This window comes from Carcharhinus amblyrhynchos, chromosome 3 (assembly GCF_965287045.1).
Source record: "Carcharhinus amblyrhynchos chromosome 3, sCarAmb.v2.hapA, whole genome shotgun sequence".
In the NCBI taxonomy this organism is placed as follows: domain Eukaryota; kingdom Metazoa; phylum Chordata; class Chondrichthyes; order Carcharhiniformes; family Carcharhinidae; genus Carcharhinus; species Carcharhinus amblyrhynchos.
Genome location: NC_137326.1, coordinates 38,707,017 through 38,726,880, shown reverse-complemented (window position 1 = coordinate 38,726,880; position 19,864 = coordinate 38,707,017). Strand labels below are relative to the sequence as shown.

At 38.6% G+C, this 19,864-nt stretch overlaps 1 protein-coding gene across 1 annotated transcript in view; it reads left to right on the top strand.

Moving 5' to 3' along the window:
• suclg2 (succinate-CoA ligase GDP-forming subunit beta) overlaps window positions 1-16,824 on the top strand; it is a 355,250-nt gene extending 338,426 nt beyond the window's left edge. Inside the window, exon 11 of the mRNA XM_080183376.1 lies at window positions 15,874-16,824. Within this exon, the coding sequence (XP_080039502.1) occupies window positions 15,874-15,989 (116 nt within the window). The 3' untranslated portion in view covers window positions 15,990-16,824. The remainder of the gene's footprint in view (window positions 1-15,873) is intronic.
• Window positions 16,825-19,864: the final 3,040 nt, after the last annotated feature.

Sequence of the window (19,864 nt, the reverse complement as noted above, 5' to 3'; positions counted from 1 at the left end):
TGAACAAAAGAAACAAAGCAATTTAGGAAGAGAACAAGATGGAGCTGGCATAAATACTGTGGGTAGAATGACCTCCTTATGCTTCAATGACAGCAAGTAGAAACTGCTGGAGCTGGCACATGTGTAAAGAAAAAGGAAAATTTAAAACTGAGCAAGAGGAGGAATTATTACACGTTAGCAGTCTTTTGTCAGGGGTGGGGGGGAGCACTTGATCCACGAAGCTTATTCCATATCATTATATTTGTTTTTTTGAATGGTGAAAGATTTTACCATTAATAGTAACTGTCTTGAGTATAATTAAGTGAACTTGGCATACATTCCAGAAATTCTCTTTTGAGCAGAATGCCCATTTTTCTTGCCTGCATTGCCTCATTTTGCAGAATGTGTGTAGGTCTCTGGCACTTCTTTGTGTTAAGACCACCAATTTTCCACTCCATCTGAACTTGAAAACTACAACATTATGTCGACCTATTTTGTTTTTTTCTTCCTGTTAAATTGTTCTATTCTTGCTATGTCTGGACATGCCTCTAATAAGAAAGCTTACGGTTGCGAAGTGACATTCGTTCTGAAAATGGAATTCTTTGGCAAAAGTTTTTCCTTTTGATTTGTAGGTGCACCACCTCGCATCAGTTGCAATCCTGATATTGTTATGGAGGTGGGGTTGAGGCAGCACCATCTCAATCCCCATGTTAATCTCTATAGTTATCATTGTGGCCTGATCTTCTGGTAATCACTCCCTAGTGCAAACTTCGCCAACACAAAGAACAAGTCTTTTAAAGGGCTGTATAAAACCCATCAGCGTGAGATATTCAAATGTTGCAAACTTACATGTACAGAATTCAGTTGCCTGTAGCCTAATAACTATGCAGTACCTCATAATTTAATCACTTAATGTCTGATGTGTTGAACATACACATATCTTGAATACAACTAAAATCTTAAACATCTACAAAGTAGTTAAATATACCAATAGCTGAAGCCTTTTCTAATATGCCAGTTCAAGGAGAATGCTCATTGCTTGTATTATTGCTCTTGAATAAATATTGAGACTTTTGTTAAATTTGTGTGAACTGATTAAGGATACATGTTCACACTGGCTTTCATCAGACAAGTGTACATCAAGGTTGAGTATTATTACCTACTGTTAACATTGTTAGGGATCCCATTATGAGGCAATTGATGGACAATTTTAATGTCAGTTGTTACTGCTCAAAGGTCTGGTGCTTATTGACTCAGATTATTATGACTATTGTATTTTCCAGCTTCTTGCAAGCAATCACTCGTTTCACCAAAGAGACTGAGAAGCTCAGCCTTTTTGATACTAAGTACAAAACTGAACGTGGGTGTGAATGAACTAGAAATTAGCAGTCGCGCAGGAGAAAGTGCCAGTGGAAAGAGACACAATAAAGCGAGTGAGGCAGTTTGTGTCCTTAGCCAGTGATTGCTGACAAAGGGTGAGATTAGGGTTGAAGTATATGCAAGTCTGGTAGAAGCCAGGATACCCTTTAATCAATCACATAGACATTTGTGTCCCTGTGACTTTTTAATCTATTAAAACACAGCATAACTGAGTAGTTAAAAATATACTTTCCAGTCTTGTGGAAAATGGGGCTGTTTGATATGAAACATGGTATTGTTTGTATCACTTGTAGTTATGCACAATGCTCTCCATTCCCACCCCATCCTACTTTTTTCTTTTTATAAGACAAAGGGGGAGTGTAAATAGACTTGTCTCGACTCTTAATTCAGACATAAATATCCTTTTCTTATTGCATAACACTCTAATAACCTTTTGTAAGCATGAACATCAATTTTCTCTTTAGTTCTTTCCACTTCGGAACAAACGGATGCAATGATCTTTAGCTTTTGATATATTTGTGTTTACTGTAGAATTGGATGAAGCACCTGTTTTTATAATTTTGTCCATTTGTGACTGACTGAGAAAGAGTTAACAGAAACTATACATTTGACTGGTGATTTAAAGAGTCAGCTAACTTTAGGCCATTCACCAAATCGCTTCAACACAAACATTACAGGAAGATCAATCCATTCTCCCTTGTAAGCAACGAGAGAATTAGTGAATTTCCCTGAATTGGCCTCTCACACCACCTAGTGTGTGAGTTTATTATGCAGTTTGCTTTTTTTAAAGCTTGGAATCAATCTACCAGTGTTTGACTGCAGCTGTGGTTTAATGTGAGGCTATTTTTCTCCAAACTTGCTCAATTTTAGGAATTTGAAAGTCCATGTTATTGGTGCCAAATTAGTCAGATGAATTATGCAACTGTTGCTGTTGTAATTAATGTGGTTCGATGATTTGAGCATTTACTAATGTCTGCTAAATGATAAATGATTAAACCAAAGGACTTAGGGTGAATGCAAGACTTGTCCTATTAAAACCTAAAAACATTTTTTCTGAGAGAAAATAGTTTGAAATAAGACTCCCGTTTAATATCAAAACTTGCAATTAATAATGTTTGGGATGTTAATGAGCAAAGTGGGCAACTATTTTCAACATGGTACATCAAAGTCAATGACCCTGTGTTGCTTCAGTTCTGCCCCCTCCTCAGCTTGATGTTTCCCACCACCATGCGCCCCCCGCCCCCCCCCCCCCCGGTCTCGGTTAAGAGAGTTCTAACAGTCTGCTGTGGAAAGTGGTGGGAAAGGTCTGATTTGAAAATAATGTGCATTTTTGCTATTCAACTTCAGAAAGTCAGCCGCACTCAATGCTGACAGTATCATGATATTACAAAAAATTGTGCTACACCTCCATGAACATAGTGGTGCTGACCTATGCAATAGGGACAGCTGGATAATGGCAAAACCCACAAATTCAAGCTTTTGAGAGGTGACACTTTGAAATCGAGCCAAGGTGCTCTCTATTTGCATTTCAGGCTGAGCATGAAACTCAGTTCACAGTTCTTTGCCGCCACCAAGTGCCAGAAGGTTAATGGTAGCATCTTAAACATACTTCTTACTCCACAGATCTTTCTGTAGCATGGTTGATGATAATTGATTTTTTTTGTGAAGTTGTGTGATTTTATTTTTCCCATTTAGGAAAGAGGACCTAGTTAAATATTTAAAGAGATTGAGACAAAAAAAACCCTGAGCAAGTATGAGTATTGCTCAACGCTAACATTAGTCCAGTCTGTAAGCTTCTCTTAGTTAGCATTTCTCTTGTATAAGTTCAGTAGGGCCATGTATATCGACAGGATTGATTAAAAACTGATTATGTAAAGATACAATTTTGTTGAATTGTGTTTATTTTGTTCTGCTTTGACATGTTACGAAATTGAGTCTGAAGCAAAATGTCTTAAAAAGTGTTGACAATTTTGATTGATGTGGATTCCAAAAAACTAACCCTGGTCCGTCAAAACACTTCATGCATTAATTTATTGAGTGTACTGCATTCAAGCATGAATTTCAGGCAACCTGAGGTAGCAGCAGATTAATGTAGCCTTTCATCCTGCACTAAATAACTGGTGATGTACAGTCAACGCCTGTCAACAAAATTAATATTCATGACTACCCGGATCTACCTTAGGTAATCAAGTGATAATAAGATGTTGAAGCAGTACTCTTGTGCTTTTTAAAGAGCCTTGCACGTGTTCAGGATGCTTTGACACTGGTTCTCATTGTGTTTGCCCTACACTTACATCAAATGGTCCTCATTAGCAGACTATAAATTGTCAAACTATAGCACTGCTTTAACAATAAATAAAAAGGGAATACTGATCATAGTCAGAAAGGGGATTTTCACAGTAACTTCATTGCAGTGTTAATGTCAGCCTACATGTGACAATAATAAATAAACTTAAAACTTAATCTTAAAAATGGCATTTTTGGAGAGCGAGGTTGATGGCTGTTCTTCAGGACCTGTTCAGATATTTTAACTGTTTCTCTTCCCACAGATGCCAGCTGAACTGTATTTCTAGCATTTCCCTGTTTATTTCAGAATTCCAATATCTGTGATGTTTTGCTTTTGGCCTGTGTTGCTTTCAAATCAAATCACTGTGATTTTAAAGCCAAAAACAAGGGATTTCTGACAGGAAATGTTCTCATCCAGATAGACAAGGAAGGGAGAACTCACTTATGAAACATCTGCAGAAAGGAAGGTGGTTGAGGTTGTTGGAAGTCAGTCATTTCAGTCTCAGGACGTCAGTGCAGGAGTTCCTCAGGGTAGTGTCGTAGATGCAATCATACTCAGCTGCTTCATCAATGTCCTTCCATTGTAATGTCAGAAGTGGGGATATTCACTGATGATTGCAAAATGTTCAACATCATTCATAATTCCTCATAATGAAGCAATTCATGTCCAGATGCAGCAAGACTTGGACAGGCTTGGGCTGACAAGTGGCAAGTAACATTCATGCAACACAGATGTCAGTCTATGATCATCTCCAACAAGAGAGAATCGTTTCTTAACACTCAGTCACTGAATGCCCCACAATCAACATCCTAGAGATTACCATTGACCAGAAAATGAACTGAACTAACCATATCAATACTGTGGCTTAAAGAGCAAGTCAGAGACTAGGAATTATACAACAAGTAACTCACTTCCTGACTCTCCAAAGCTGTCACCATCTACAAAGCACAAGTCACGAATGTAATGAAATACTCTCCAGTTTCCTGGATGAGTGCAGCTCTAAAACACTCAAAGCTTGACACCAACTAGAACAAAGCAGCCCACTTGATTGACACCCCATCCATAAGCATTCACTCCCTCCACCACCAATGGTGGTGGCAGCAGCGTGTACCATCTGCAAGATGGACTGCAGGAACTCACCAGGACTCCTTAAACAGCACTTCCAAACCTATGACTGCTACCATGGTAAACAGACACATGGGAGCACCACCAGCTGGAAGATCCCTGCAAGTCACTTGCCATCCTGGCTTGGAAATATATTGCTTTTCCTTCACTGTCCCTGGGTCAAAATCCTGGAACCCCACTACCCACTCCCTAATAGTACAGTGGGCATATCTACACCACACAGACTGCAGCAGTTCAAGAAGACAGCTCACTACCACCTGCTGCAGGGCAACTGGAGATGGGAAATAAATAATGATCTCGCCATTGACCCCCACATGCCATCATTGCATGTAAAAAAAAATGTCTGGCAACACTCACTCACTCAGGCTTACCCTTGAATAATAGGCACATGACAATCATTATTCCCTCTAATTCCTATTTGCTATACATGACCAGTCCCTTTAAGATTGACTTGTGACAATGTATATGCACATCTAAAGGGGAATATTTCTTGTTCACAGCCTGCTTATTCCCTGCCTGGTACATTCCTGCGTACTACACAGCCAGCCAGAAATGTGTGCACACACCCTGGGGGGAATATTGATGGCCACAGTTTAATACAAGTTGGAAAGGTAGATGAGAAGTGCAGTTAACTGAAAGGCCCTTGATTAGTGTGATATGGAAATTATCCCAGTAAATTACAATAAGTGAAACAATCTATTGATAATGAGAGCTGTCTTTTCTCAGATGTTTTGTTATTGCCAACTTTTACATGATTGTTTCATTCTGAATCAATTGAAGGATAATCTCCAATGCTGTTGTTTGATTCTGAATTAATAGTTTACGTTTTGTGCTCGTAAAGATGGTGGAATCATCAGACTTTGCTGACATTGCTACTCTGAAATTTTCTAGACTAACTTCATGCACTGATAAATGCAGAGATCCAGAGGTTGCTGTTAATGATTCTGAGCTTTTCCATAAGGTCCCTGTTGAAGTTCCCTCAAACTGCAATAAAGCAGAAATGACTGAATTGATAAGAATATGCCCTATTATGCTGTTAATTTCTAGAATAAAAATCCTGGACATAACTGCACTTTGTTGAATGAAGTATAACTAGGTCGCTAAGGACATTCTTCTGACTGAGTGAGGTGTTCAACGGCTCACCTCTTTTCCCTCCACGTGTTTGACCACATCAGGATTCTTTTTTTTTAAGGTTATACCTTCCAATTCAGTGAATGCATAATTGTTTGCACGTCGTGTTCATTAAACAACCAATCCAAAAGTTTCCTTGGATAAAGCAACTTAGTTTCATAATGCTTAAACTTTCTGAGTCAATTCCCACAAGATGCTGAACAGAACTGCTTTAGTATACAAATGCCTGATTGTCAGCTTTTAACACTTCAGTGGTCACTTTCAAAATCATGGGTCTAATTGTTCTGTTTTGGGCATATTGATACATCTATTTTTCAAGGGTGGTTGTGGATTGTAACCTGTTTTCTAACTCCTTGTAAGGTGCCTGCATTTGCCTCCTGCACTTTGCCTTCGGCAGATTAGGAAACTAAGTTGTTGGGCTTGGTGATTTTTGAAAATTGGACTTACCCATTTAATCCACCTATAAGTAATTCCACACTGATTTCACTGGTATGTTACTTACAGCTTCCACAAATGGTGTTCCTTTTAAGATGTATTATCTTCCCTTTTCCTTCAGTCCCAGGAATAAAGCAGAAATTTCTCTTCTGACAAGAACATGCCTTATGTTGTTAGTCTCTAGGGTAAAAACCCTGGGAACAGTGACACCTTGTTGAACGAGGTGTAACCGGGTTGCTAAAGACATTGCTATGTGAGAAGAGGTCAAATGGATAATTCCCCTAATCTGCCCATGTCCTCTGGGACACTGTTGCCTAAAGTGGTTATTCAGCTCCGGCTGGACTGCATGTGGCATCTTGCTAATTGTCTGTTTGTCTGCTCGGACACTTCTCTGGTCCCTGTTTAAATCTTGGAAGAAGGTGACTGCTAGCCATACTTGGGGTGCATTCCCTTTAACCCGTGCTGTTCCTATTTCAGCCTTTTTGCATTTCCCTGGCCCTGCCTTAGTCACTTTGAATTCAGCAGGCTTGACCCTGGTCTTTTTCAACACTGGACTGTAATGCGCACCTATATTCACCATTCAAAAACAAGTTACTTAACCCTTTTAAACTTGATGTAAGTTTGTTTGGGCTATTTTTGGAGAGTTCAGACTTTTGGCCATATGTTTCCATCGCCAGCTTCTATGCACTTAAGTTAGCATTCTTGATCTTCTCATAATTTGACAAACTCTCATCAAACTGTAAGAAATAAATCCCATGGACCTTTCCTGCTAACTTGCTTTGCAATGACAGAGTTCATCTCTCACTGGCCACTTCAGCTGTTTTACAAGCTTCTCAAATTAGATGAAAAATGCTTCTACATCTCCTTCATCAAACATTGATTTCAATTTGATTTATTATTGTCACGTGTATTAGTATACCATGAGAAGTATTGTTTCTTGTGCGCTTTACAGACCATGCCAACTGTACATAGGGAAGAAAAGGAAAGGGTGCAGAATATAGTGTTAGTCATAGCTAGGGTGTAAAGAAAGATCAACGTAATGTGAGGTAGGTCCTTTCAAAAGTCAGATGTCAGCAGGAAAGAAGCTGCTTTTGAGTCGGTTGGTACATGTCCTCTATCTTTTTCCCAATGAAAGAAGATGGAAGAGAGTCTGTCTGAGGTGTGTAGTGTAGGGTCCTTGATTATGCTGGCTGCAGTTTTTCAAGGCAGCGGGAAGCGTAGACAGTATCAATGAATGGGAGGCTGATTGGTATCAACTGGGAGATCTTTAAGAGCTTAGAACTTGGATCTGAGCTAGGGGCATTTTCCTCACTAGGAGTGCCATAACTGGGTACAGTGGGTTTTCCCAGTTCAAGTTGTTTTAACTGGGGATTTCCTCTCCTACTTTCATTCTTGTCTCTCTCTCTCTTTCTCTCCCCCTTTCCTGGTATTCCAGCTCTAGTCTCCACTGTTCTAGCTGTAGTTTTGCTAAGGCTTGCTAGTTGATTTCAGATCCTACGCTTGTCTCTGGTTTTTCAAGTTCAATTTCAAAATGGTTGGTCACAAGTTTTAGGATTTTAGATTTCGCAGCTCTTGGTCGAAAATCAATCTTTAAATACCTTTAAATCCTTAACTCTTGTATAGATTGGCTTCTAAAATGTCCCAAGTTACCTCATTTTGTTCTAGGATGGTACGGCTTCCAATGTAATTTCTAGAACTGTAAACTATAAAAGCTGTATTATTTTTATTTATTATTAGTGTCAAAAGTAGCTTACATTAACACTTCAATGAATTTACTGTGAGATTTCCCAAATCACCAGACTCCAGCGCCTGTTCAGGCACACAGAGAGAGTTTGGACTGTGGGAGGAAACCGGAGGACCTGGAGGAAACGCGTGCACACATGGAGAATGTGCAGACTCCGCACAGACATTGACCCAAGCTCGAACCTGGGTTCCTGGCACTGTAAGGCAGCAGTGCTAACCACTGTGCCACCTTGTATTGGAGTTTTTAAATTACTCTTAGGGATCAATTTGGTCCCTCACTTCCAATTTCTCTCATTTTGTCTGTGGGTTTAATCTGGATGTCAAGACCCTAAATTTCTGTTACAACCACATGAATGGCATTCCTTTTCCTCCTTGTTTGACTGCAACAGGTTGTGTTTTAAAAAGACTACACTTGCCAATTCATTGAGAACTTGACTATTAACGTATTGTAATCATAAGAGCACCAATCAGACAGGTTTTCTTGAGTTGAACAAAGACAGAAGTTAGTTTGGTTTGAGCATAAATAAACTAAGTAAACCAATAAGATACTCTGAGTCCAAATACAGTCCAAAGTATCAAGGCGGTATTGTACTGTTGGATGCAAACTGAGATTGTACCTCAATGTCAATGGTGCAAGTAGATATTAAAAACTCTCAACACTAATCAAAGAACAACACAGAGTTTCTCAGTGTTTTAAACAACATTCATGCCTCAGCCCACAACATCAAAAACAGATTAATCAACCCTTCAGCTCATTACAGTTTGTGTGAACTTGCTTCACCTGCATAAGAAAAATTGCTGCATTTCAGAATAATTCATTGTATGTCTGAAGTGTATTGCTATGAGATGTTTTTGAATGATGTGACAAGTGTGTATGTAAATGAAAGATTTTTATGCATGTATTATTAATCATTATGCTTTGGTCCTCTTTATATTGTGGGTCTGAGCTATTATCAGCTCAGCTGCTCTGTCTAATTGTGCTACTTGTGGGGGAGGATGTAACTATTAAAATTCAGCTAGTTTTGTGCATGCATGGTCATATGCTTGCTGCTATGATATCCACACATATGGTACTGTTCGTTCTAGAACAGAAAACATCTAGATTAGCTTGTGTTTATTAAGTTCAGGTTATCAATGGACAAGAGGGTCTTCAACTTCAAGACATAACTTCAAATGAGCTTCTGGATTACGTATAATCAGTAACAATGATAAAAGGTAGCAACTGAAACAGTGCTTTCTCTATCTCTTTGTTTCTTTCTCTTCTCCTCCCCTCTAGAATCTTCAGGATTTTACTTTATAAACCTGACTTTTCTTCCTCTTTTCTCAAGGTTAGGAGAAGCCAAATCAGCACCACCTCATCACACAGCCCCAAAAAATGAATTAGATCAGTGTTTATTCAGCATACTGATATGAAATACCTTTTCAAAGTAGCCACACTGCTGCTTTTTTTTTAAAGATTGCCATAGTTTCTGACCATGGCTAAAAGGGTCTTGTGATGCTGGTATTAATGGTGCATAGAAAGATTGCATCTGACAATCCAGTACGGGTAGAGATCATTGAAGCTCCTTAGTCACTGATGCATACAAGGCAGATTTGTTGATGTAATGCTTAACGTAATGTAATGTCATCTCTGAGATTGTGCCTTAAGTCTCTGAAAGGTTTGATCTTTAGCCTCTTTTCCACTTCTGTTAGTCCAGCCCTAATTGAGGCATAAATCTATCAACTAGTGAAGACCAAGGAGAACTGAGTCTGCAATGCATGATAAGCAGAACAATTAGCATTGGCACAGCCTATGTGGAGTTACAAATCCAGATCAACAATTTTATTTGCGTAAAATATTTATTTGTCCATTGTAAGCAGTTTATTGTTAACCATGATTGGATTAACATCTTATTAAGTTTTGCAGAATTTTTAAGGCAATATATCCATATCCATTGAATGCCATAAAAAGATAATAAAGACTTTTGTATTTTTATACCTTTTCGTCATCATCTGTTTTTATGTTGTGTGTATTATATGGTGTCCGCCTTCACTCTGTGGTAGCACTTTCACCTCCAAGTCAGAAGAAGCCTGCGGTTTCCCCAGAGACTTAAGCATGTAATCCACTGCTATTTCAATGCAGTACTAAGGAAGTACTACACTGTCAGAGGTGCCAACTTTCAGATGACCCATTGTTAAAGCCCTGTCAAATGGATGTAAAAGATCCCAGACTCTGAAAAAGAGCAGGGATCTGCTAACATCTTGGCTAATATTAATCCCTTAAACAACATCTCTCAAATTATCTGGCCATTATTTGAGTATGTTTGTAGGCTTTGTGACCTGCAATTTTGCTGCCCTGTTTCCTATGTTATAACAACGTCATCACATTTTCAGAAGTTGTTCAATGGCTGTAAAATGTTGCAGGACATCCTGAGTTAATGGAAAGTGCTATTGCTGTATAGAAGTGTTTTTTGCAATAGCCAATTAATAACAATCTAGTGCAATGAATGTCTACCCCTTTATTTCTCTGCATTCTTTCTTGGTCTGATCAGTTACATCAGGTTTTCCCAGGCTACAACCTCGAATCTTATATTTTTCCATCTTGCTTTTTGTTCACGTAGTCTGAATTCACTCAGCAATTTTCTCTTTGCAGATCACCCTCTTAGAGTTTTGTTATCCTCTCTTTATATGTTGATTATTCAAACTGCACTATGAGATTTTAATCTTGGGGAAATATAATGTAACTCTTGTTTGGATACCAAATTCAGATTCATGGTGATTTAGTAATCTAATTCTCTGATTCCATTGGCATGACTCCAGACTTACCGTGATATAGTCTGCTGTCTTTGTCACTCTGATATACTCCAATAGTGTTCAATTCTGGTTGCCACTCTACCAGAAGGGTATGGAGGCTTTGGAGAGGGTACAGAAATGATTTACCAAGATGTTGCCTGGTATGGAGCACTTTAGCTATGAGGAGAGGTTGGAGAAACTTGGTTTGTTCTCACTGGAGTGATGGAGGTTGAGGGGAGACCTGATAGAAGTCTACAAGGTTATGAGAGGCATTGACAGAGTGAATAATCAGAAGCTTTTCCCCAGAGTTGAAGAGTCAATTACTAGGGGGAATAGGTTTAAGGTGTGAGGGGCAAGTCTTAAAAGAGATGTACAAGGCAGATTTTTTACACAGAGTGGTAGGTGCTTAGAAGCCATTGCCAGGGGAGGTAGCGGAAGCGGATATGGTAGTGACTTTTAAGGGGCATCTTGACAAGTACATGAATGAGATGGGAATAGAGGAATATGGTCCCTGGAAACATAGGGGGTTTTAGTTAAGTCAGGCAGCATGGTTGGCATAGGCTTGGAGGGCCGAAGGGCCTGTTCATGTGTTGTCATTTTCTTTGTTCTTTATCACATGACTTTCAGCAATCCAGCTGCCAACAATTTCACTAATTACAGCTTTGATACCATAAGAAACATTACAAGGAATGTTATTAATATTCAGCTTGAGGTATGGAAGTTGGTTGGTTGATGACCCAAGTACATAATAACCTAAAGTAGCGGAATGTGATTCATTCCCTCATCTAAACTAATTTATAGGATCGCTTTAAGACCATAGATCTGCAAGAAGAATGTGACCGCCTTTAAGAGATTGATCTCATCAATAATAAAATTAAAATGTGATTTTATTAGATCTCATCAGTAATAAAATTAAACTGTTGTGACTTTATTTCTAAGTATTATTCGTAAAGCTGTACTAAAACCCCCAAAACCTAAATATGACAACAGCAAAGACACACCTAAAAATGCAAAGGTTTATTTTTGCTGAAGTGATACTGATCTTTCTGCCAGCCCAACAGCAATATTGTGAAAATTCCTTTTTAAAAAACCTAATGCAAGATCAAAGGTTAATAGCAAAAGCGCTTCAAGTGGAAAGAGCCTTTGGATCAGTGTTGTGAATGTTAATGCTTTTCCTGCTTATAGAGTTAGATATATGGAAACAAAATACATTGTGCTGAAATTAGAAATAAATTCTCCAAAATGTTTCCAACAATGATTGTAGCAGTGTTTTAAAACTGCAAAACCTTGTTCATTTTACTGGACTTTGAAGCCCCTTTTGCCTCTTTGTTTGGCTTTCCTCAACCATAATCCTCTTACCCCAGCAGCCGATTTCTTCAAAGCTTCGCGTCCTGCATGAATGAAGCTTTGAAGTCCCAAAAACTTCACTTTGCTACACCTTCTACTTTTGAACAATTATTCTAAAGTTGTGACAATTCCTTGTAGTTAACCAGGTAGTCAGACTATTAGCCAAAATACAAAATCTGACATGGTTCAGTAAGCCTGCTTCTTTACTGAAAGAATACTAGCTGCAGAACTGGGATTGACAGTTGACTTGTCCATTGATTAGCCATACTTTATCCAAGTGTATATTTGTCTTTTGTGAGCCACTTGAGACTTTGACAACAATGACATTTTTTATAAATGTCTTTCATGATTTACAGACATTTTTTCTTTTGCACTTTATGTTCTGAGTGGTGTTCTTTTAGGGTACCATTATGCATTTATACCCAAAGTTGAAACATCCATTTTCCAAATTATAGTAGTTGCAAAAAACCACAAACACATCAATTTAATTAATTAATTGGCTCAAACATTGGACTGACCTTTTACCCTAAAATAAGCTTACTGCACTTTGTAAAAGGCTTCCTTGTGAAAGTGCACAGGTTTGCTTTGCCTATGTGATGAAAGAAATATATTTTCGAACCCTATTACTCAAAAATGTGACTCTTGCTGATGGAAATGCATAACCAATTTTATAATGAGGGGACAAAAATTTATTTGCCTGATTTTTCCAAGTAGCATGATTTACTACAGTACTGTGTTTAACTCTGTAGATGCAAATAGAAACAATGCACTGAAATTGGCACATTTTAGGCAAGAACAATCTCCAAAAATCTTAAAGATTGAGAAATTGAAAATTATGGTATATACAGCTATGTATGAGAGGGAGGAGAGAGATGAAGGGATTGAAATTTGTATGTGCCTGTTTTGGGGTCCAGAAACTGTTATGCAGACAGCACATTCCCTAATTAAGAAGTCAAAGGCAAGACTAAAATTGGGTCTCAGACTTCATGTTGATGTTCTGTGTCAGTTGTTGGTGCCTATCACTCATCTACATTTCAACAGATGAATTTCAGGCTAGTAATCCCACTATCAGCAGCTGTTAGGAAGGGGTTTAGTCGCAGCCATTAGGAGTCTGTTTCTCCTGACTCTTTGAAAAAACTAAACTTACCTTTTCAGTGTCAGACAGTTCTCGAAGCACATCCATTCCATTTCTTCAGAGTCTTAATACATACTGAGGCATCCCCTGATTGCTAATTCCTAAAAAAAGAGTACCAAATTGCAGAAAATTTATATCAACATATTGAGGCAGAAATAATGTTATACAAAATAAATAAATACAGAAACATTCAGAAATCTGAAGTTAGGAACTCCGTTTAAAAATCTGAGCAAAATGTAAGATGAAGCATTGCATAACAAAGTGGAGGGCGGAATCTTATACTGCTGATGGGAGTGGGAAGAATGGCAGGAGGGAGTCGGAAGCAAAAAATTGACTTCCTGACAGTGGAATGGAATTAAACTATTTAGATCAGGGAAACCTGAAGGCAGGTTGAGTTTTCTGATGGAAAATATCAGGATGCCCTTTTGCATGTCACATACGCTCATTAAAAAGTAATCCAGCCATGATTAAGTTCTTTTTCCCAATTAAGTTATCTGCAAAGAGCAGTGCGTGCCTTCAGATTTACAACTGCATAGAAGTGATGTGCAGAAGGTGAGGTATTCAACTTCCTGCAGTTGAAGTGACTAGCCAGTGTTTTTCAGACTTTCCAGCATTTTCTGCTTTTGTTTCAGATTCTAGCATCCCCAATGCTTTGCTTTTATCTTGACATGATGCTGAATTCTTCTCCCGCTGCCTTCATCTCCATGCTCAGTTCTTTGGGCAGGAGTCCTCCCCCCTCCCCCCGTTCAGCAGATCCTTTTACCCGTCTTCATACTCCTTCCACCTGGACCCCTCCTTCTGGCCTTTTACCAGCTCTAGATCTTTTCATTGCAAACTATTGGCGTGACATCAGCCGTCTCAGTTTCTCAGCTCCTCTCACCCACTACAACCTGTCTTCTTCTGAACTTGCTGCACTTCGCTGTCTCACGTCCAACCCTGACTTGGTCATCAAACCCACCAACAAGAGTGGTGCTGGTGTTCTCTGGCATACTAACCTCTACCTTGCAGAGGCTGAGTGCCAACTCTCAGATGCTTCCTCCATGACGCAACCACCAAACATCAAGTCACTGTTTCCAGCACTGTCACTGATATAATGTCCTCTGGAGATCTTCCCTCCACAGCCTCCAACCCCAAACAGCCCACTTTCTATCTCCTTCCCAAAATCCACAAACAGGTCTGTCCCGGTAGGCCCATCATGTCAGCCTGTTCCTGCCCCACTGAACTCATTTCCTCCTATTTTGACCCCATTCTCTTTCCTCTTGTCCAGACCCTTCCCATCGACACCCACGATTTCTCTGATGCCCTACGCCCTATCAACAACTTCCAGATCCTTGTCCTAAACTTCCTCTTTCTCACTATGGATGTCAATCCCTCTACACCGGCATTCCCCACCAGAATGGCCTGAGAGTCCTTTGCTTCTTCCTCGAACAGAGCCTAAACAATTCTCATTCATATTAACTCTCCTCCATCTGGCTGAACAGGTACTCTCACTCAACAATTCAGTTTATAGTGAAGAGGTAAAAGTTTGTTTCCTTGACATCTGATTTATCAAAGTGTAATGATTTACTGTAGTGCTGTATTAACACTGTATTGGCAAATAGAAAAAATGAAGTTACATCAATATTGGTATTTTGACATCTTTGAAAGCCCTAAATATTGAGCTGAATTTTACTGACCCATCTCCCCAAACCAGGTACGTTTTCTGTGAGGGATGAGAGAGGCACATAAAATATGAAGGGTGGCCAGCCCATCATCTTTCTGCCCCTATCTCTGACCTGGAGCTGGGTAAGATGCACACTAACGCATCTGCTCTTGGGTCTACTGAGATTTTTAACTGCCAGTTAAGTGACAATTAAAAGCCTCAATCTATCTCTGCTGCCATGAAACACAGCAGTGGCAGGTGGGCCAGAATGCAACAGCCTTCTTGAAAATCCTTTTTGAAAAGGTAAGGGTACATCAGTTGTGGGGAGGGGATTGTTGGGGGGTTGGGGTCTTGTGCGCATCAGGGGTACCTTCCCCACCTCCAAAATGTCATCTCCCCTCTTTGGTCCTCAAAGCCTGACCCCCAGAATTCTCCCTGTGACCCAATCTCACTACGATGCCCAATCCTTTCCACCTTAAAAGCCAGGCACTTACCTCATTCCAGTCATCATTTATTTTCTTTGTGGAGATGCTTATGGTCCCAGATTGTATTGGAAAATATGAGATGTTGGGGTAAACATTTATTTGGAGCCAAGTTTTGGTGGGCCCAGAATTTGAGTATTGCAGGCACCATGCTCCCCAACCCCAATTTACATTTAATGTATATTTTTGCATAGCGCAGTATGAATCAGCATACAAATCTAATTTTCTGAAACAGAAAGAAATGTGGATCGGTTTCTTTTAGTAATTTAGCTAGTTAGCAAATCAATATATTTTGTTTATCTTACATAAATGCAATTCCCATCCGGGCATTACTTTAAATTGCAGAGTCAATTGGTTCAGACTGATGAAATTTTAATCTGTCATTCATCACTGTCTGTTCCCCTTCTGTTTCTAGGAACCAATGTTAATGAAGCCAAGCGCATCCTGGATGAGAGTGGACTGCCAATCACTTCTGCCAGCAACCTGGAAGAAGCAGCTCAGAAGGCAGTTGCCAGCATGGCTCCAAAATAGCCAGTTGAAGGAAGTTTTGAATCAATGATATTCTTTATACTGTAATCCACAATCATGGGTTTCCACTAATTTTAGAATGATTTTATATTTCACACAATGACTGGAAAAACATAAGTAACTACCAATACATTTATATAAATTTTACTTCAGGGATGGATTTATAGAAAAGGGTAAATGTTGTGTACTTTTTACAAATGAATTGAAATATGTGCTTACTTCAGACAGTCCCTGCATATTAATGTCAAGGATTAATGTGGAATTTCTATGAAAAATAACAGCTTTTTAGATCTGTGAAATTTGAATAATCACACTATTTCTTGAACACCTTTGTAATCCTTCAGTTATTGTTAGAGAGTTTCACTATTGCCTTAATGTCAAATTGATTAAAACAGCAGCACTGCTTTTACAGCAACAGACCTTATACTTAACCAAATTGGTGCTGTTTTAAAAGCCTTAAACTTCAACATTGCCAAGGTAGTAAACCTGCACCCAGCTCAGTCTGGTGGTGCCCAGAAATTAGCATGTGAATTTGTTGTACTGTTGGTATTATTGCAGTGGACACAATCCGAGATTAAAACTTAGATTTCAAACAGTTTTGTTTCTCTTGGCACCATTTATTTTCTTTTTTGTCAAACTGATTTACATCAGGTTAGATAGTGACTATCAAAGTCATATTGTCATTTCATCCTTTTGTGGCTTGTTACATGTTTACAGTGTTTTAAATAATTGTGAAACCAACTATCTCAGTACAAGCAAGCGAATACAAATCTGTTCCTGTGGCCAATTCTTGTAGCATCATGTATCTTCCAAATATGAATAAAATACTTTCAAACTATGGATGCTTTTGAAACGTAAATGAGAGCAGGTTGTTGTTTCCAAGAGGGGCACTTTAGGATGCATGAATGCTTGAGTGCTCCTTCCTTAAAGTTGCCTTGTAAATTGAGTTATTTATTATGAAATTATATATAGTGGTTAAAAACATCTTGAATTTTTTGCCTATGCCATTGGAAAAAGGGAATCCATCGATGTGGTTGCCATCTGTTGCAATCAAAATTGGATGCCTTGAAATACTTACAACCTTCAAAGAATTTTTTTTCTCAGTAATTTTTCTCTTTTTCTTCCATTCCTAATCAAAGATGCTGATCTTTGAAGTGGACTGCAGGTAGCAGTATGACACAGTATACTTTTGATGCACGAAAAGAACTTAACAAAATTCTGCTCAAAAGATTACTGTTTAAATGTGAAGTAAGGATTTCTGAAATGAGTTCAAATTGACCACTTTACTGTCAAAATTGGTTTAGAATAGGGAATGAGCAGAATGAGTTCTGGCATGGGTCTGCACACAAAGTGACCATTTGATCCATTGGGCTTGAGCAGGCTTTTTGGCAGACTGGCTCAATGAATCCAATTTTGGTTTTTTACCATAGCCCTGTAATTTCTTTAATGACAATATCACAATCATCAGTTTTCAAAGTATCCACACTGATCACCCTCATTTTGTGTTGATTTTGATAACCTTTGCTGGTTTGTTTCTTACTTCAAATCTTACTTTCTGCTATGTCATCTTTGGCTCTTCTTCCCCATCTGTGTTTTATTTTCTGTATTTTTGTACTTTTTTTTTAGTCCTATGTTGTTTCTTACCTCTTTAGTTTTCCATAGCTGTCTTTTTGGCAAGTAGAGCTCTTGGCCTCTTAGGGTTACAAACTATTTCTGTATCATAAATGTTTCTCTCCATCTTTTCCCGATGATATTCTGTTATTTTGCCCATTTGCGAAAGGGACATTAACAGCTCCATGAAACATTATTGCAAAGTCCCTTTATTTTTGAAAATATAATTGTTAACTTTAAACTTAACAGGAAATTTTGCAATTTGAATTGACACAGAGCAAAATGCTTAAATATACATGGCCACATTGAAAGATGAAGGTGTGAAACCAGCAAATCACTCTTGGGGACTCTTTTACTTCTGCATTTGCACCTCCTGGCCAGCAGGAAATGCATTTAAGCAGCTGGCAATCAAAAATCACTCTTGGCAGTGTGAAGAGCAAGACACTTCCTATAATACAGATACTTATTAAATTCAGTAACTGTTTTCAGAAGAATCATTAAAATGCAAAGTAATGGTTATTGAAACAATGGATGCCAAAGACAAACACACCCCAAAACCTTGTGAAATGGGTGAAATGATTCAAGGCGAGGTTGCCATTTGAAAGATTGCAAGTGTGAGGCTGGATAAAATTTTAATATTTGGGGGGGGTAATATGTTATTCTGTAAAGAAGAGTGTGTATGCTTGGTGTTTGTGAATGTAAATGACTTAAGCTGGAGAAAGGTTAATAGAGACACCTTGTCTGGGAGCGTTGAGCGATAAAAGGGATAAAGATGCTAAGTGCATGCATTTGTAATAAAAGGTCATGAGGATGTGGATTTATAAGTATGTAGGTTAGTTTCTTAAAAAAATGTATTAGGCGATAGATAGGGACTATGCTTTCCAGCTATTAAATTTCAAAGGGAAGTTAGGAATTTTTACAACTTAAAGTTTTCATAAGTAAACAAGGGAAACTCAGTAAATTTTATTTGACCCAAAATTAGTGGTAGAAAGTTTAAAAGTTTTTTGTATTTTGGAAAAGTTCACTTTGAAGAGATGCTGAGGACAATGAAATTGAAAGGTGAAAAGGATATTTATGGGCAGATGTTGAACTAAGTTTTTGTTGACTGTGTGAGGAAGATAGCCTGAGACCAGTTGTAAGAGAGTGCGAAATCTGATGCAACCATCCAAAATCAGAAAAATCTTTGTTTCAGCAAGTACTCATGTAGCTGAATTCTCCTGGATTTGTACAGCAAAGTGGAAGTGTTTAACAAGTTGTGTGGCACACATTTACTAAAGGGACAGCAGTTTTGCCTAGGAGTACGTTATGGATTTTGATGCCTCGCTCTTCACACTCCCAAGAGTGATTTTTTTTTTTTGGTTTCACACCTTCACCTTGGAGTGTGGCCGCACATTTTTAAGCACTTTGCTCTATCTCAATTCAAACTGCAAAATTTACTGAAGATCTTGAGGTAAAAAGATGCAACAAATTGTTGCCAAGAGGGCATTTACTTCTGACTAAGTGAGATTTTGGGACAAAGTTTCGTAACTTTAATCTTGTGTACTTAAATTTTATTTTCTTCTTGTTAAGCTTTTAATTTTTAAAATACTGGACTGGAATTTCATGCTCCTGGAATCAGTAGGTTTCTCCTCACTTTCAGAATACAAAAGGGGTTATAATTAGGGCAAATTTTCCTCCAGGGTTTCAGTTGCTCAGCAAATAACATCTGCAATGGTTATAACAGATTTGGGAGCTCTTTGCAGGATATTAAAATTCCTGATATGAATTGGAGTTCATGAATCTAAAGGAACGGAGTACGAGTGAAATACTGAATTTACGAGTTTTGTATTTAGGGATTTTAAAGTGGGTTGACTGCAAAACACTACTGCTAAGACCTTTCTCGAAGTGGAATTTGTAAGTGGAGTATTTGAGATCTTTTACTAAGGTTAAACTAAGGGAGATAGAAGATAAAGTGAAAGTAGAAATAAAAAGTGCAGTTTTAAGAACATAAGAAATAGGAGCAGGAGTAGGCCATCTAGCCCTTCGAGCCTGCCCCCCCATTCAATAAGATCATGGCTGATCTGTCGTGGCTCAGTTCCACTTTCCCGCCCTCTCCCCATAACCCTTAATCCCCTCTCTTATCAAAAACCCATCAACCCGCTTCTTAAAAATATTTAGCGAGGCAGCCTCCACCACTTCAACGGGCAGAGAATTCCAGAGATTCACCACCCTTTGAGTGAAGAAGTTCCTCCTCAACTCCGTTCTAAACCACCTCCCCTTTATCTTGA